The 17,621-nt window shown below is 36.0% G+C and overlaps 1 protein-coding gene across 6 annotated transcripts in view; it reads left to right on the top strand.

The window, feature by feature from the left end:
- Fut8 (fucosyltransferase 8) overlaps positions 1–17,621 on the top strand; it is a 485,432-nt gene that overhangs the window by 281,936 nt on the left and 185,875 nt on the right. For all 6 annotated transcript variants that reach the window (XM_023702829.1, XM_004624778.2, XM_023702814.1 and 3 more), the window contains 2 exons: positions 6,758–6,873; positions 6,973–7,135. In XM_023702829.1, the coding sequence (XP_023558597.1) occupies positions 6,758–6,873; positions 6,973–7,135 (279 nt within the window). The remainder of the gene's footprint in view (positions 1–6,757; positions 6,874–6,972; positions 7,136–17,621) is intronic.

The following is a 17,621-nucleotide window of genomic DNA, read 5'->3' as shown; positions in this document are numbered from 1 at the left end:
AGCCAAACTATCTTAGATAAATTATTAAATGTACTTCTGATGAGAAAAGTTTAATTTCTCAGATCATTCCTTTTAGGCTATAAATCGCTGTTTTTTTTTTTTTTTTTTTTTTTTTGTTTTTTAAATGTATTTGGTACAGGATCACACTACAAAGCTTGGACTCATAATGATCCTTCAGTTTCAGCCTCCCCTACACTGGGATTTCAGGCATGTGCCAACAGGCCTGGTTTTGGTGGCCGGCTTGACGCACCTGGGGTGGTGCCCACAGTACATGTGGTACTGGGGTGCTTGCACTTGCCTAGGCAAGTACTTAGACTGCTGAGCTATCTCCTCAGCCCTGAATCACTGTTTTTTTTTTTTTTCCTCCCCAGTATCAGAGATTGAACTCAGGACCTTCCACTTGCCAGGCATAAATCACTATTTTTTAATTTGCTTGTTTTTCTTTTTTCATGTTTGAGACAGGGTCTCACAGGTAGCACAGACTCCACTTGAGCTAACAACCCTCTTGCCTCAGTCTCCTGAGTGCTAGGATTAGAGGCCTGCACCACCACACTCCTCACTTAAAAAAATCTGTCTATAAAGCAAGTAATTCAGTAGTTTTAGATGTATTATATTTCCTAAAGAGGGGGGTTTAGTTTTGGGTAGTGGAAGGGCACCTTCATGTTTGAAACAAAATTGTCCTCAAATGTTTTATTCAGGAGAATTTTATAATTTTCAAACTATACATCAAGTCTCAGGAAAACCTAATATGTAGGGTTCCCTATCCATTCTGTCTACCCATCCACCCACCTACCCACCCATCCATCCATCCATCCATCCATCCATCCATCCATCCATCCATCCATCCATCCATAGTCTTGATATATATTCCAGGCTGCCTTGAACTCACTATGTAGCCCAGGTTGGCCTCAAGCTTTTGACCGTCTTCCTGTCTCAGCCTCTGGAGTTACGGGGTTACAGGAGTGCAGTACCATGCCTTGCAATTTTTATGAGGATCGTCTCTTCAAGAAACTGATGAAGATTTGTGTTCTGGTATTTAATGGAAGCAGTGAAACAGGCCAGTTCCTATATCTAGTGCTACAAGTGCACACCCACTTTTCTTGTATTGTTTTAATGATTAATGATGGTAAACATCTTTAAATGTGTTTTGTTACTATTTTTATGTCTTGGTGAAATGGCTGTTCATATCTTTTTGTTTATTTTCATGGTTTGGGGAGTTTGTTTTCTGATGATTGGTCCATTTTTGTAGAATGTACACAAATCTTTTAACAGATAAGGACTCCGGCTTATCTTTTCAGTCTCTTAACTGCTTTCAATAAAATACAGTTTATCATTTTTCTTCCTGTGGATCTAGGAAAACTTTGCCAAACAAGCACAAATCTGTATGTCTTATTATATTCTGGAAGTTGTACTATTGTAAAAGCTATCCTTTCTCTTCTAAATTACCTTTGTGAGTTTGTAAAAACATAGTGTTCCACCTGTGTGGTCTTATTCTTGAGCACTGTTTCATTGACCTCACTGTGTACCTTTATGCAGGCACCCACTGTCTTGATCATTGCATGTACTTTTATAATAAATCATGGTATCATGAGGCATATTACTCTTTTCATTTTTCTTTCTTTTTCAGGTTTGTTTTGGCTGTTCTAGAGTTTTGCGTTTTCATGTGGTTTTAGATTTCGCTTGTCAGTTTCCTAAAAAACAATTCTCTACATATTTTAAAATTTAAAATGTTAAAAGTCTTTTTTATTTTTCTTTTTTCGGAACCGGGGATTGAACTCAGGCCCTTGCGCTTGCCAGGGAAACACTTATTCCACTGAACCATCTCCCAGGCCCCTCAAATGTTAAAGTCTTGCTCATCCTTAAGGGGGAGGGGTACTGAGAATCCAGGTGAGGCTTTCATGCTTGCCGGACAGGTGCTGTCTTGCCTGTCTTTTGTCAGATTTAGACTTGATGTTTTTCATGTTTGGATGATATAAATAGTTACTATGCTTTTATATATGTTTCCCTTTTTTTGTTGTTGTTAAAAAGTGGTTAAATTTTGTATGTCCATCCTAGATCCCATCAAATTTTCAACATAGATTATCACGGCATCTGTGAACAAGGGTACTGTTGCTTCTTTCTTTCAATTTTTATTTATTTATTTATTTATTTATTTATTTATTTATTTATTTTAATTTTTGGCGGAACTGGGGATTAAACTCATTCCTTTCAATTTAGATACCTAAAATGTCCATTACAGTACTCAATACAAATGTTTAGAGAGGATATCTTGTTTTGTCTCTGATCTGAAGGCCTAGTCTTTCACCATTAACCTTCAGTATTAGCATCTGTTGAAATGATCAATATATTCTGTGAACTTTTGTTAATATGATGAATTATGTTAATACATTATTTTTTACAATTTTGATTTTATTTATTCAATTTATTTATATATTGAATTTTGGGTGGATCTGGTGATTAAACTGAGGAAGGCCAGTCTTTGTTATTTTTTGAGATGGAGTTTAATTAATTTGCTAAATTATCCATTTTTTCTCCATAGTTTTTATTTCATTGTTTCTTCTCTGGTTTTTATTGTTTTTCTTCCATTTAATTAGGATTTTTTTTACTCTTTTTTTTTTTTTAAGAAGTTTCAGTAACCTATAGTGAATCCTACTCACTACATGCTCATTTCAGTTTTATGTTTTTATCTCTGTAAGTTTTACTTAGATCTTTACATATCTTCAGTTTTTTTTTTTTTTTTTCCTCTCTCCTTAGCCATCCTGGGAATTGAACCTTGGCCTTCTGTGTACTAGGTGCTACCTTATAGCTGAACAGTCTCACCAGACCCATGTCTTTATCTTTTGAAAATGTAAAATACAATCATGACACTTACTTTTTGTATGCTAAGTAAAAAATATTTGTCACTTTTGAGTTTGTTTTGGTTAATCAATTTTTTTCTCTGTCTTTATTGGTTGTCTTTTTCTGTTTCTTTGCATACCTGGTAATTTTTAACTGGATTTACAGACATCATTAATTGTTGGTTACCAGAGGCTTTTGTATTCTTACAAATATCCTTAAAGCTTTGTTCTTTAATTTAGTTAAATTACTTGCAAATAGTTTGATTCTTTTGGGCCTTGCTTTTAAGAATTGTTATACAGGATCTAAGAAATTTATAGGCCTAGTTTCTCCTGCACATTCAGTCTAGAGATTCTGTCCAGTACCCTAAGAATTACGATGTTTTCCAGACTGACTGGTGGTAGTAGGATCTCTTTCCATACAATTTCTCATGAATGCCAGATACTGCTTCCATGGATCCTTTTAGAGATTGTTTTCCCACCTGTAGTGGTTTACTTTAAATGTATATGTTGACCTGTACTCTGCTGATTCTCAAGCATCACTGCTGTAGGTCTCTGGAGTTTTCTCTGCTCAGTGCTTTGTAGGATACGCTCTTACTGTACTCTGTCTATCTTGGTGTCACACTCTTTGCTGCACCTGTTCACCTCATGGCCTTTACTAGGCTCCTCCTGGGTTTCCCCTTCTACATGCTGTATGACCTGGGGTCTTTGTGGGCTGTCATCATTTGCTTCCTTCTGTGGGGCTCTTTTCCCTCTATGCCAGGTTCCACTTTTATTTATTTATTTATTTATTTATTTATTTATTTATTTATTTGGCAGAACTAGGGATTGAACTCAGACCCTTGCACTTGCCAGGGAAGCACTTATTCTACTGAGCCATCTCCCCAGGCCCCTAGATTCCACTTATATTAGGCCACTGTTTCTCATATTTTGTCTGGATTTTGAGCAGTTTCAGGCAGGATGGGTCGGTCTCATCCCTTTTACTGCATCATGGCCAGAAATGGAAGTCCCATATATCTTTCGCATAGGGAATGTAAGAAGAGAACATTATTCCCTATGTATTCAGAAAAGAGACGATTTGTGCAGATTGGCTCTTTATGGATGGGTTGTAGAAAGAATAGTTCTCCTGTAATTTTTTTAAAGTCAATTTCTCTAGTCCTTTTTTAAATCTACCTTTTATTCACAGTGGAATTAGATTATTGTATATAATAATGTAATATAAATCACTAGTTCCGATATGTTTCACTAGAATTAGATTGAATTTAGTACATGTTGAGAATCTTCTGAAAAGATTATATGCTATTTTTCATACTTGTTTTGCCTCTAATATTATCCCATCAATACATGAAGAAATGAGATAAGGAGAACCTAGACATAATCTTTCAGTTGTCTGAATTTTTCGTTCACTAAATTATGTTCTGAAAAAGAATGTCAGAGCTTTATGGCATAGTACCGCCACAGTAAAACCAATGAGTAGTTTTATTTTGTTTTTACATTATTGCCTAGAAACTAGCCATCCAATTCTGGAAAAGATAAGTTGCAAGTTTTAAAAAGTGTAAGTTTTAAAAACTGGCAGTATGTTCTTTATTTGTAGATATATAGTGAGTATTTACCTACTGTATTTATTTTATGGTAATCCACTTTGTTCATGTACAGAAAGATGTTTCCATTCCTATTCTGTAAGCTAGGAACTTGCATGATTGGAGGGCAGTCATTTTCATTTCTCCTATTCAATTTTATTATGTATAATTTTATAGGAAATTAAAGTTACTCTGATACAGCTTTTATTGAACACATACTGAAATAGAATAGGTAATAGTAGGACCGGTGAGATAGCTCAGTGGACTACAGTGCCTGCTTAGGCAGAGCCCAGGGACTGGGGTTCCATTCCCCACACTACATGCTGTGCCAGCCCCACCCCTGGGGCATACTGGGATGGTGACTGAGACTGCATATGGTGGTGTGTGCCTGTGATCCCAGCACTTGGGAGGCTGAAAACAGAAGGATCACTACGAATCCAATCTTTGTAGTGAGACCCTGTACTAAATACATTTTTTTCCAAGTACAATAAAAAAAGAATTCAAATTTGCTCAACTATAATTTGAAAATTAAATTCTCTGTGATGGTAAGAATAAAGAGCTCAGACTTTTTTGTTTTTTGAGATAGGGTCTTGCTATGTTGTTCAGGCTAGCCTTGAACTCACAGCAGTCTTCCCACCTCAGCACCTCAGCTTCTTAAGTGCTAGGATTGCAACCTGCTCAGTTTTTTTCTTAGATTTTTAGCTACTCATTCAATAGCCTTCATAAAGGTTACTGCCAGACATTATGCGGAGCACTTTGTACACATTATCTCATTTAAATTGACTTTGGGTGAAAAGTCAGCTGTTAATCTTCACACCAGTTTTGCTTTAAAAGAGGATACATGTGTGTATGTATTAGTTTCCTACCACAAAGTTGTTTTTTTCTTTTTTCTTTCATTTTTTGGGTAGATTCCCCCATATAGTTCAGTCTGGTCTTGAACTCACTGTATAACCCAGGCAGTCCTGCCTTAGCCTCCTGAGCATTGGGATTACAGATGTGTGTCACTATTCCTGGCTTCACAAACTTGGTGATTGCAAACAACAGAAATTTATTACCTTACAATTTTGGAGGTCAGAAGATCAAAATGAGTTTCACTGAGCCTGAAACCAAGGTATGAAGAGTACTTAATTTCATAGGGAAGCGCTAAGATAGAATCTATTATCTTTTCCAATTTCTAAAAGATAGGTTCCTTGCATTCTTTGTTTCTAGCTTTCTCCTCTTTGTTCCAAGCAGTAGCTACACAACCTTTTTCTCTTCTGTAACAAAAGCTCCTCCCTCTTCTGTCCAGCCACTTCTAATTGCATTTACAGCCCACTCACATAATCCAGGACAAATCTCCCAATCTGAGGTTCCTTGATTTAATCACAAATTCTAAGCTTCCTTTATCTTCTGAGATAATATTTACTCCAGAGATTAGAATGTTAATATCTTTGTGAGACCTACCACACATTACATTTTATTTACTTATATAAAATGGGATATGTGACACTGCAAAAAATCATACAACAGTAAGATATGTTAGAAATAAACAGAGTTTGGAAAGAAGTAGAATGGATAGATTGATAGTATAAGCAAAAGATCTTGGAGTTCCATTAGTATGTTCCAACATTTTGTGTTTTTGACTGGTATTTTTTTCACGAATAGAAAGAAATAGGACATTAACCTTCAGTTTTATTCCCTAGCATATTTCTTTTAAAAAAATCTTCATTTGGTACAGGATCTCAGTAAGCAGCTCAGATTTATAGTGATCCTCCTGCCTCAGCCTCCCCAGTGCTGGGATTACAGGCGTGTGCCACGATGCCCGGTTGTGGTGGCTGGCTTGGCCCAAGGCCAGCATGACATGTGGTACCAGGGATCAAACCTGGGTCCTTGCACTTGACAGGCAAGCTTAAACCACCAAGCAATCTCCCTGGCCTCATATATTTCATCTTCTCTCTTGTCTTTTCCTTCCCTAAAAAAATCCATGGCTTAGTTATTCACAATCAGGACTTCATAAATTGAAGCACAGATTTACATAGTCTGATATATATTAATTTAGAATTACTTGGTATTTAATATTTGATCATAACCCAACACGTATTCACTCCTGCAATCCAAGTACTTAGGAGACTGAGACAGAAGGCTCAAAAATTTGAGTCCTACTATCTCTAAATAAAAAGACATGAAGGCCTTAGATTCAATTCCCATTAACTCCACCCACCCACACACATTTGGATCATTTGGTACCTCATTTGTGGTGTTTAATAATTTGTATAGTTACTGATAAATAGGTTTTAGCACAGATAGCATGTGTTTTATCATATAACTTTAAAGCTAAGTTTACATTTTCTTCCCTGACTATAGGATACCTGAAGGCCCCATGGATCAGGGGCCAGCTACAGGAAGGGTACGTGTTTTAGAAGAGCAGCTTGTTAAGGCCAAAGAACAGATTGAAAATTATAAGAAACAAACCAGAAATGGTAGGTGACCATACATTTTTTTCCTGCTCAATATATTCACTTTAATTTTTTTGTATCAAAATTTTAGAAATGCCATTATTCTTTATTTCTTAACTGCAGGTCTGGGGAAGGATCATGAAGTCCTAAGAAGAAGAATTGAAAATGGAGCTAAAGAGCTCTGGTTTTTTCTACAGAGTGAATTGAAGAAATTAAAGACTTTAGAAGGAAATGAACTCCAAAGACATGCAGATGATTTTCTTTCAGATTTAGGACATCATGAAAGGTACTGTTCTCCCTATATAGTTGATTTGGTTTAAGTAATAATTATAATCTAAGAATGAGAAACTGAAACTTCCATTAATTTCTCTGCTGAATGGTAAATGACACTGTTTAAGAAATTAAGTACTTAAGGGCTCAAAGCATGGTAATTGGGCTTGGGGAGATAGCTTAGTAGAATAAGCACTTGCCTGGCAAGTGCAGGGTCCCGAGTTCAATCCCTGGTACCGGGAAAAAAAAAAAAAAAGACGATGGTAATTGCCAAACGCAATTAATCAACCAAAACATATCACTGAAAATATTATTTGAAATGTATACTTGGAAGGTAGTGGTGTCAGCCAGCAACACATTGACATATCTTCCAATAAATAGCCTTCATTCATGGTCCATATTTGAAGCAGAATGTATAATCTTACATTGCAGTACATTGATTGAAATTCATCCTAAGGCTGCAGTTATGTTTCTATTCAAACATAAAAGCATTGGCACCTTTTTAAATGTTCCTAATTAACACGATTTGGATGAAAAGGAACATTCTGCTAATTGTTCTTCCAATTAGTTGCTAGAAAGAACCTGAGGTCTACCTACTTAAATTTGCTTTTTCTATTTACATATTTCTAAATAAGATGTGGTTTATCTTCCATAGGAAAGAAAACATTTTGGTGCTTGAGTGTTCATGCAGGATAAAATATATCTGAGAATCATTATAATACAGTGAAACCTATATTTTGGCCTATTATATTTAAAAGCCTAAGTTCTCAGTAGGATTCTGATGGCAATTACTGTCTTACTAGTGAATAATAAGAAAAAGAATGTTTTATTTATGTAGCCTACTACTGTGAAGAGGAAACAAATTACCACATGTAAACAAGAGATTCATATATATTAACATCAGCAATATTAGAATGATGATGAAAATTGCTGTGGTGTTTTAAATGAAATCACAAGCAAAATCTGTGAATTTATTGGAATCATTTTAACATTAATGATTCTATGGAAGTATATGGCATGGATTTCAAGAGCACCGAATTATTTGGCCCCAAACTAGTCAGTCTCTTTGAAACTTTTAGCCCTGCTCACAGTCATGCTATTTTAAGACTATTAGGCCAGATGTTGACTAATTTTGTCCTTAATGCCTCTCTACTCCAAAGCTGACTCTGGGCACCAAGATTGTATTAAATGGAGTTTGGTGCTTGTGTGCTTTGCTTACTGAGATTTTGTAGTAAAATTTAAAGAAAATTTGAAAAGGTAGACTCTTTGGTATGCAAAAGGAAATGTTCAGTACTACTGATGGAGTGTTTAAATAATTTAATTAGGCACTTGGGACTTTAATTTTCAAGTCTTTTCTAATTTGCTTTAATCTTTATTTATTTATTTGGCACAAGGTCTCGCTACACAGTGTAGACTCGTAGTGATCCTCCTGTCCCTGCCTCCTCAGTGCTGGGATTACAGGCATGCACTACCACCACTGGTTTTGGTGGCCAGCATGGTGCACTTGGGGTTTTGGGGCCGGCATGCCATGCGATACTGAGGATCGAGCACTGATCCTTGTGCTTGCCAAGCAGATGCTTAGACCACTGAGCTATCTTCCCAGCCCTCTTAATTTTTTTTTTTTTTTTAGGAACCAGAGCCCCCTTAATTAAAAAAAATTTTTTTTGTAAATATAATTTGTGCATGTACTTTTTTTTTAAATTAAAATTGCTGTAGATGATGATCATGTTTTCCATGGGGGGGGTTTGGTATATGTACATAATATGCCTTAATTCTTTTTTTTTTTTTCCTTTCCTTGAATTTTTTTATTGGTACATTTTATATATACATAGTGATAGCATTCATCATAGGGGAATTGTGCCTTGCTTCAAACAATAGTTTTAAGCATTTTTTTAAAAAAAGATTTAAAATTTCTGAATTTAGTTCAACTTATAATACCAGATTTCCAAGAAAAACGAACCTTTTGCAAAGACATTTAAATAAAATCATACCAAGATTGTGCATGTACTTTGTAGCTGTTTGTACAAATGGAAATTGAATAAGTAGGCCCGTGAAAAATTTATCAGTGTTACTTTTTAATTGATCTTGTTTTAAATGTATCATAATTCCTGACAGTGCCATGTAGTATATATTTAAAGGTTGTTTCACTGAAAACAAAGTGAGGAGTACAGGTACCTGAGTCAGCTTTTGAACTGCCTTAAGCAGAAATTGTAATGAATTTGGAGTGCAACTTCACAGAGTAATAATTTTAACTCCAGGAAGTCAGATTAGAAAACATTAATACAAATAATATGTAAACACAACCAAACATTATAGAAGTAACCTTTAAAGTAGTGGATTTCCAAATATAAAAGATGTATATTATATATTAAGTATCCCTTCTATTGTCCATATCCAAGATCCTTAAATCTAAGAATTAAAATTAGTAGATGTTTATGTTTCCCTCTGGTGAATTTTTTTCCTGATATTGGGGATTCAATCCAGGAAGGTTCTACTGCTGAGCTACATCCATGATCCTTTTTATTTTTTTGTGAGAGAGTCACACTGAATTGCCCATGCTGGCCTCAGACATTTGTTTATCTTCCTGTCTTAACTTCTCAAGTAGCTGAGATTGTAAATATGGGATACCATGCCTAAGGATTCCTCTGGTGTTTTTTTGTGTGATAAAAAATTCTCAAATTTACTAATTTTTTATGAATGTGCTTCTATTTTTATAATAGTTTTACAGAAAAATTGAGAAAATATTCCTCATCTTTAGTTTCACCTTTATTTACATCTTATATTATCATCATCAAATGAGTGAACATCTTCAACACATAGTTAACATTTCTGTGTGTATATGAAAGAGAAGAGAGAGTAGACCTTTAGCATGTGCTCTTAGCAAATTTTATAGTATTAAGTATAGCCATCATCATGTACATTAGATCCCTAGAAAATTCTCATCTCACAACTGAAAGTTGATACTGATTGACATCTGCCAATTTCACTCACTGTTGTGACAGGGACCTGGCCAAGATCCCCACCTGCCTGTCTGAGGGGTATGAGGAATGATAAAGAAAAACAGAGATGGATTTGGTAATGCCTGACAGGGGACCTGGGAGGTCAGTGCCTCAGGATGGACAGAGACAATGATCCTCTGAGTTAGCACTTTTTATTGGTTGCACACAATAATCCGAGGGAGTACCGATGACTTAGAGGGCGCTGGTGATCTTAAACTAATGAGGATTCTGTTCTAGAGGATCTAATAGTCTTAAGTCTTCGTAGGAGTGAGAGGGTGGCCCACTCCTAATGAGATCGTGGGAAATCTCAAAAGGGAGATACCAATAATACCAAATTTCTGTTTATCCCTTAGGGAAGTGTGTAAAACCAGCCATTGTGAATCTGTGGTCCTCAGCACTCCTAAGCCCTGGCAACCATTATTTTGCTTTATGCATCTATAAAATCAACCATTTTAAATTTCATGCATAGCAGTCTTTGTTTTTCTCTGGCTTATTCATGTAGTTGCACAATGCCCTCCAGTTTCATCTGTGTTGTCACAAATAGTAGGTGTTCCTTCTCCTAGTGGAATGAAGATCCACGTGTACACCACAGTTTGCATTTTCTTTATCTATTCATCAAGTGTGCATTGTGAATAATGTTGTAACAAACATGGGAAGGAAGATGCCTATTTGAGATACTGACTTCATTTCCTCTGGATATATACTCAGAAGTGTGAATGCTGACACTAGCTGTCTAGGAACTTTCACTATGTTTTCAGCAGTTCTTATGGCTTGTATCCAGATGCCCCCCCTTCAAAGTCTTACACATTCATTGGTGTGATTTTTTGGAGCTGGCTGGATCTAGAGTGTATGACCCTGAGATCAAGAGTGTGTGATAATAATTAAGCCTATTGATTGGAACTAGCTACTTCTGGGTGTGGCTGATGGATATACTGAAAACAGAATCCCCACACTGGGTGTAGCTGGTGCCACCTAAAAGGTTTGTAGCCAGCATGGAATATAAAGGGACAGAAGAAGTTGCTTTGCTGCTTGCTGCCTTCTGTTCATCACACTGTGGACTGTTTTCTCCTCAGCCATATTTCTCTGCCATGCTGCCCTGCTTGGAGCCAGCTGACTGTGGCCTGAAGCCACTCAAACTGTGGGCCAAAATGAACGTTTCTCCCTTTAACTTGTGGTTGTCAGGTATTTTGTCCCAGCAACAAGAAAAATAACTAAGACACCAGTTACATTCCCAGGAACACTAGATAGGGGATCCCTTTTGTGCACGCCCTTCAATACTTGTTACCTCTTGTCTTTATGATAATGGGCCTCACAGGTGCGAGGTGATACCTTCTGGTTTTACTTAGCATTTCCCTGATGAAGAGTGACTTCAAGCATCATTTCATGTACCTATTTTCATTTGTTTGTCTTGTTTGGAAAAATGTCCACTCAGGTCCTTTTTCCATTTTAAAAATGAGGTTGTTTATTTTACTATGAGTTCCTTCTGTATTTTGGGTATTAACTATTATAATGTCTGGTTTACAATGATTGTCTGGTTTATTCTCACTTAACATGATCTCAGAGGGCATCAGTTTTCCTACAAGTGACTTGTATCCTTTATGGCACAATCGTACTCCATTGTGTATAAATGGCTGCATTTTCTTTATGCATTCATCTGTTTATGGGTATGTAGGAAATTTTTAAGATTTAGCTATTATGGAGTTGTGCTGCTGTAATCATGGGTATGCATATGTGACGCTAATTGAAATATAAGCTAGAAGGAGGATACTAGGTCAGATGGCATTTCTATTATTAGTTTCTTGAGGAATCTCCACACTGATTTTTATAGCGATTAGACTAGTTTACATTCCCACCACCAGGGCAATAATGACCAAGTGTTGCCAGCTTTTGTTATTGTTTGATTTATAGATTATAGCTATTCTTTCTGGGCTAAGGTAGCATCTCAGTATTGTTTTAATTTGTATTTCTCAAATGACCAGTGATATTGACCATTTTTTCATGTATGTATTTGCTGTTTGTGTTTCTTCATCTGAATAATGTCTATTTATTTTAGATGTCCATTTTGGAATTAAATGTTGAATTTTGAGGGGTCTGATATTTTAATTCTTTATATATTCAAAATGTTAGTCTTTTGTCTGAGGAGTGATTGGTAAAAGTTTTTCCCCACAATGTGGGTTGTCTCTTTACTCTGTTAGTGGTTTCCTTTGTTGTGCATGCTATTGTCTTTTGTGTGTTGATTTTATATCCTGATACCATGCTGAATTTATTAATTCTAAAAATCTTAGTAGAAAAAAAAATCTTAGTAGAAAATTTTGAGTCTTCTAATTAAAGGTTCATGTCATCTGCAAATAATGATAATTTGGGGGGCCAGGGAGATGGCTCAGTGGAATAAGCGCTTCCCTGGCAAGTGCAAGGGCCTGAGTTCAATCCCCGTGTTCCGCAAAAAAAAAAAAAATTTGATTTTGTCCATATATTTAAAAATTATTTTATTTTATTATTTCCCCTTTTATTGATTGCTGTGATAAAGTTTCAAGTGTAGTTACATCTCCCACTTATGAACATTAGAGTTGAGAAATTTCACAGATTCGAACATACCTTGTATTATGAACATTCCTAGGTGCAAGCAAATCACAGAAGCAGCTCAGGTGTCTGCTGGACATTGTCACTATGCTTCCTTTACAGTGTGATAGTGTACTCTCAATCAGTGCTCAACCAGAGCCCAGAGTGTTCAGAAGCAAGAGGAAAATCAGTGGTGATATGGAGGGGACTGCTAGGAAGTACAAAGTAAAACCTAGGAAAACAAAAGTAAAAAGTTTATTCATAGCTGTACTGTACTGTACCACCATTTTAAGATAACTACAAATGTAAAAATAGGATTTTTCAAAACAGTATTTTTGTGTTTGAATTTTTTAATGCTTTTTACTGTATATTTGTATCAAAGGTGTGTAAGACTTTGTTGGACTTATGAACAAATCTGACTTACACTCTTGTACAATGGAATTTGTTTCTAAGTCAGGGACTTAACAGTACTATATTGAACAGAAGTGGTGATAGTGGATATTCTTGCCTGATTTTAGAGGAATTTCAGTTTTTTTCCATTTAGTATGATGCAGTAGGCTTGTCATAAATAGCTTTTATTAGTTTGTAATAAGTTCTTTCTATACCTATTTTCTTCAGTTATTATTATTATTTTTTACTATGAATGGATATTGAAATTTTTTCAAAGGCGTTTTCTGCATCTGTTGAGATGATCATGTGATTTTTGTCCACGCTTCTGTTTATGTAATGAATGTTGATCCACTCTTGCATCCCTGGGCTGAAGCATACTTGATGGTGATATGCCATCTTTTTATGCCACTACAGTGATACCTTGGTTGTTGAAAGGCTCGAGGCACATGCTTTCACTACATAAATAGCGAAATTTAAAAAAAAAATCTGCTTGATGTTTCTGACTTTGCTTTGCTTGATAGTTGATCTGAAAATGTGCCTTAAAAAACTGGTCAAGAGAGGAGAGGGGAGGAGAGGAGAGGAAAGGAGGAAGAAAAAAGGAAGAGATTAGAAAGAGACAAAGAGACAGGCAGACAGATAAAGGGGTGACACTTCAGTCTAAGTGTTACTCTTTATATTTTAGGAAAGGGCCTACAGTGTGTTCAGGGTCTCACTACTAGGTCAGACTCATAGTGATCTGCCTGTTTACAGCCTCCCAAGAGCTGGGATTATGGGTGCATGCCACCACTCCTAGTCTGAATTGCCATCTCAGCATGCCCTGGGGGCAGGGCTGGCACTGCAGGCCCAGGAATCGAACCCCAAATCCCCTGAACTGTTTGGCTGGCTCTAAGTACTACTCTTACCCAGACAACATAGCAGTGGTTGTGTTAGTGTGTTAAAACATTTGGCATCATGCTTCCTTTGGTACTTTATTTGCATAAAACCATGGATTTAAAGAGAATGATACCAGCACTAAAGCTAAGAGGAAAACTAAGAACTATGATAGAGTTTTTAAAAATTATGAAATTTGTTAATGTCCTACATGAATGAATTTATAATTTTCAGAACCAATTATTTGGTTTTGTATTATTTTTTACTGGAAAGATATGTTTAATTCTCAAACTTTTCAGGGCTCAAACATGAATTTGGAATGATTAGGCTCAACAGTCAAGGAATCACTGTATCTTGTTGAGGATTTTTGCATCTATGTTTATTAAAGAGATTGCCCTCTAGTTTTCTTATACAGTTGAATCCTTTTCTGGTTTTGGAACCAAGGCAACACTAGCTTTCAGGAGTGGTTTTGGTAATAATCTTTCTCTCTCAATGTCATTAAAGGATTTGAAGATTTTAGTGTTAGATTATCCCTGAAGTTCTTGCAGGATTCTGTGGTGAATCCTGATTGCGGACTTTTCTTAGTTGCTAGGGTTTTGGTAACTGTCTCAGTTCCATTGCCTATTATTTGCTATAGGGGTTTTATGTCTTTTTGTTTCAGTTTTGTTGATTTATATGCATCTAGAAATTTATTTGTTTCTTCCGATCCTTCAATCTACTAAAATATACATTCTCAAAATTATCACTAATAATCTTCTGTGTACCAGAGATTTTCATTGTAATTCATTCTCCCTCCCACCTCTCTCTTATTGGAAATTGAGCTCACGACCTCATGTTTGCCACACATCCTTTTTCTTTCTGTTTTGGAGAAAGGGGATTCTAGGCTTATCTCAGGCTGGTCTTGGACTCACTTTGTAGTCGAGGCTGACCTCAAACTTGGCCTGACTCAGAATCTTCGTGCCTTGGCCTTCTAAATGTTATAATTAAAGGCATTTGCCACTATAACTAGCTGTGGTTTTTATTTCTAATTGCATCAATGTGTATTTTTCCTTTCTTAGTAAGATTGCCTAAGGTTTTATTTGCTTAAAGTACCAGTTCTTTAATTTCTTGATTCTTCAGATTTTTATAATCTTAATTTTATTACTTACTACTCTGGTCATCATAATTTGCTTTCTTAACTAGCTTTTGATTTAAGTTGTTCTTGTTTTCTAGGACCTTGAGGTGCATCATTAGGTTACTTATTTGGGCTCACTCTGTTTCCTGATGGGGGCATGTTATCAGTCTGTCCTTCCTGGAGAAAAGATGAATGTAAGATTGAAAAATACATAAGAATTCACAAGAATGGATTACAGTAGTAGCTCCTCAAAGTCAGGCATGGAAGAGTGCAAAAGGTCTGTCTGTCTGTGCACTGGAGAGCCGAAGGATCTAGTTGAAGGCCTGGTGCTTACTGTAGTGTCCTGTGCAAGTGCGTGTCAAGAAACTGAAGAGTTTCAGCTTCAGCCAGAGGCTGAAGAGTGTGCCGGAAGCAAGGAGAAGGTGTCCAATGTGAAGGCAAAGACTGGGGCTCCTTGGAAGAAACAAAAGCAAACTTTCTTTCTTCATTTCCCTTTCATATGGTTTAGGTGGCAAACCCATGGGTTGCTATCATTCACTCCATGTAGATCCCCTTAGCCACACCCAGAACTATGCTAATCCAGTTTAGTAGGGTGCTTCTTACTTAAGTTGACACCTTGAGTTAACTGTAACGGGCATTCATGGCTGCAGACTTCCTTCTTAGGACTTTTTATTATCATTCTGGTATGTTATACTGGCATTGTCATTTGAGTTTTGCAACTGTTTAATTTCTTGATTTCTTCTGTGACCTATTGATTACTCAATATTGTAATGTTTAATCTCCATTTGTTTACAGAATTTCTGTTGTTTCTTTTGCCATTGATTTCTAGTTTCATTGCACTATGATCTGATATATTCATAGAATAAGTATACTTATTTTGTATTTATTTAGGCATGCTTTATGGACTAGTATGTGGTCTGTTTTGGAGAAATTCCCATGTGCTACTGAGAAGAATGTGTTTTTGTTATTAGATGGAACATTTTATGAGGCATTTCTTGGACTACATATTTCAAGTCTCATATTTCTTTGTTGAATTTTTGCCTATTCATCAATTTTTGATAGTAGGATATGGAGGTCTCACCCTTAATTGTGTTGTTGTTTATATATATCATATTAATATTAGAACATGATTAATTTATGTGTCATGTATAATTATATTTATGTATTTCTTATTTCCCTCTATTGAGTTGTTCCCTTAACCAGTAAGTAATAACCTTCTTTATCTTTTCTGATCAAGTTTAGCTTGAAGTCCACTTTGTCTGAATATAGGGTAGATATTCTTGCTTTTTTTAAGGTTCCCATTGTATGGAATGTTGTTTTTCGTCCTTTGATTTTTAGTCTGTGATTTTCTTTTTGGATTAAATGTGGCTGGCTCTTTTATGCCTTTTGAGGTTTTTTGGGGAGTGGGGAGGTTTGATCTATTCTGCTAATCTATATCTTTTTTAAAAAAATATTTACTTATTTGGTACAGGGTCGCACTACACAGTTCAGACTCATAGTGATCCTCCTGTCTCAGCCTCCCCAGCACTGGGATTACAGGCATGTGCCACCACTCTCAGTTTCTGTTGCTTGCACCACATATCCGGGATTCCCAGACCAGTATGGCATGTGGTACCAGGGATCGAGCCCTAGTCCTTGCATTTGCCAGGCAGGTACTTCGGCTGCCAAGCTGTGGGAGTTGAAACCATTTACACTGATGGTATTGACTTATTCCTGTTATCCCATCGTTTTTCTTTTGCTAATTATTTTTTCCTTTGCCTAATTGTTCTCCTTAAGTGCTCTATTAGACTTTTGGGCATTGTCGTCTTCATTGTCTCTTTATAGGATATCCTTGAGAGTTTTTTGGAATACTAGTTGGAAGGTCATGATTTTTTTTTTTTAAGTTGCTATTTGTTTTGGAAAGATCTTATTTCTTTATCAATTTTGAAAGATAATTTTGCAAGTTGTATTAGTCTGTGTTCGAATTTCTTTCTTAGGGCTTGAAACACTTCGTTTCTGTTTCCCTGGCCTTTAAGGTTTCTGTTGTGAAGCCTGTAATTCTAATGAGTTTACCTTCCTAAGTGATTTGTTGCTTTCCCTTGAGTGCTTTAAGATCCTGCCCTGGTGTTGTCCTTCTGAGATTTTGCTTGTGATGAGTCGTGGAGAAGTTCTTTTCTGATCATGGCTGTTTGGTGTTCTGCATGCCTCCTTTGCTTGTATGTGAAATTGTTTCCCCATATTTATGGTTTTCAGCTATTATTTCTGTAAACAGGTTTTTTAAAAAGTGATATTCATACAGTCTTTTGATTTTTCCCTAAATACAGTTGGTTCATATTAGTTTCCTTGAGTTATTCATCAGCTTTTAGATCCATTTTTCTTAACTGTTGTTGTTTTTAATGTATCTCTGAAAATATTGTCAGCCTTTCTTCTCATCCTAACACTCTGTCCTCACATTGGTCACTTCTGCTACCCATACTTTCAACATGATTATGTCATGGATTTCTGTTTCATACTTTTTTATTTTATTTTATTTTTTATTTTTTATTTTAATTTTTTAATAGATTGCAAATTGAAAATAAATTATTTACAAA

Source organism: Octodon degus, unplaced genomic scaffold, assembly GCF_000260255.1.
Source record: "Octodon degus isolate 3935 unplaced genomic scaffold, OctDeg1.0 scaffold00007, whole genome shotgun sequence".
NCBI classification, from domain to species: Eukaryota; Metazoa; Chordata; class Mammalia; order Rodentia; family Octodontidae; genus Octodon; species Octodon degus.
This window is presented reverse-complemented; position numbering and strand designations above follow the sequence as displayed.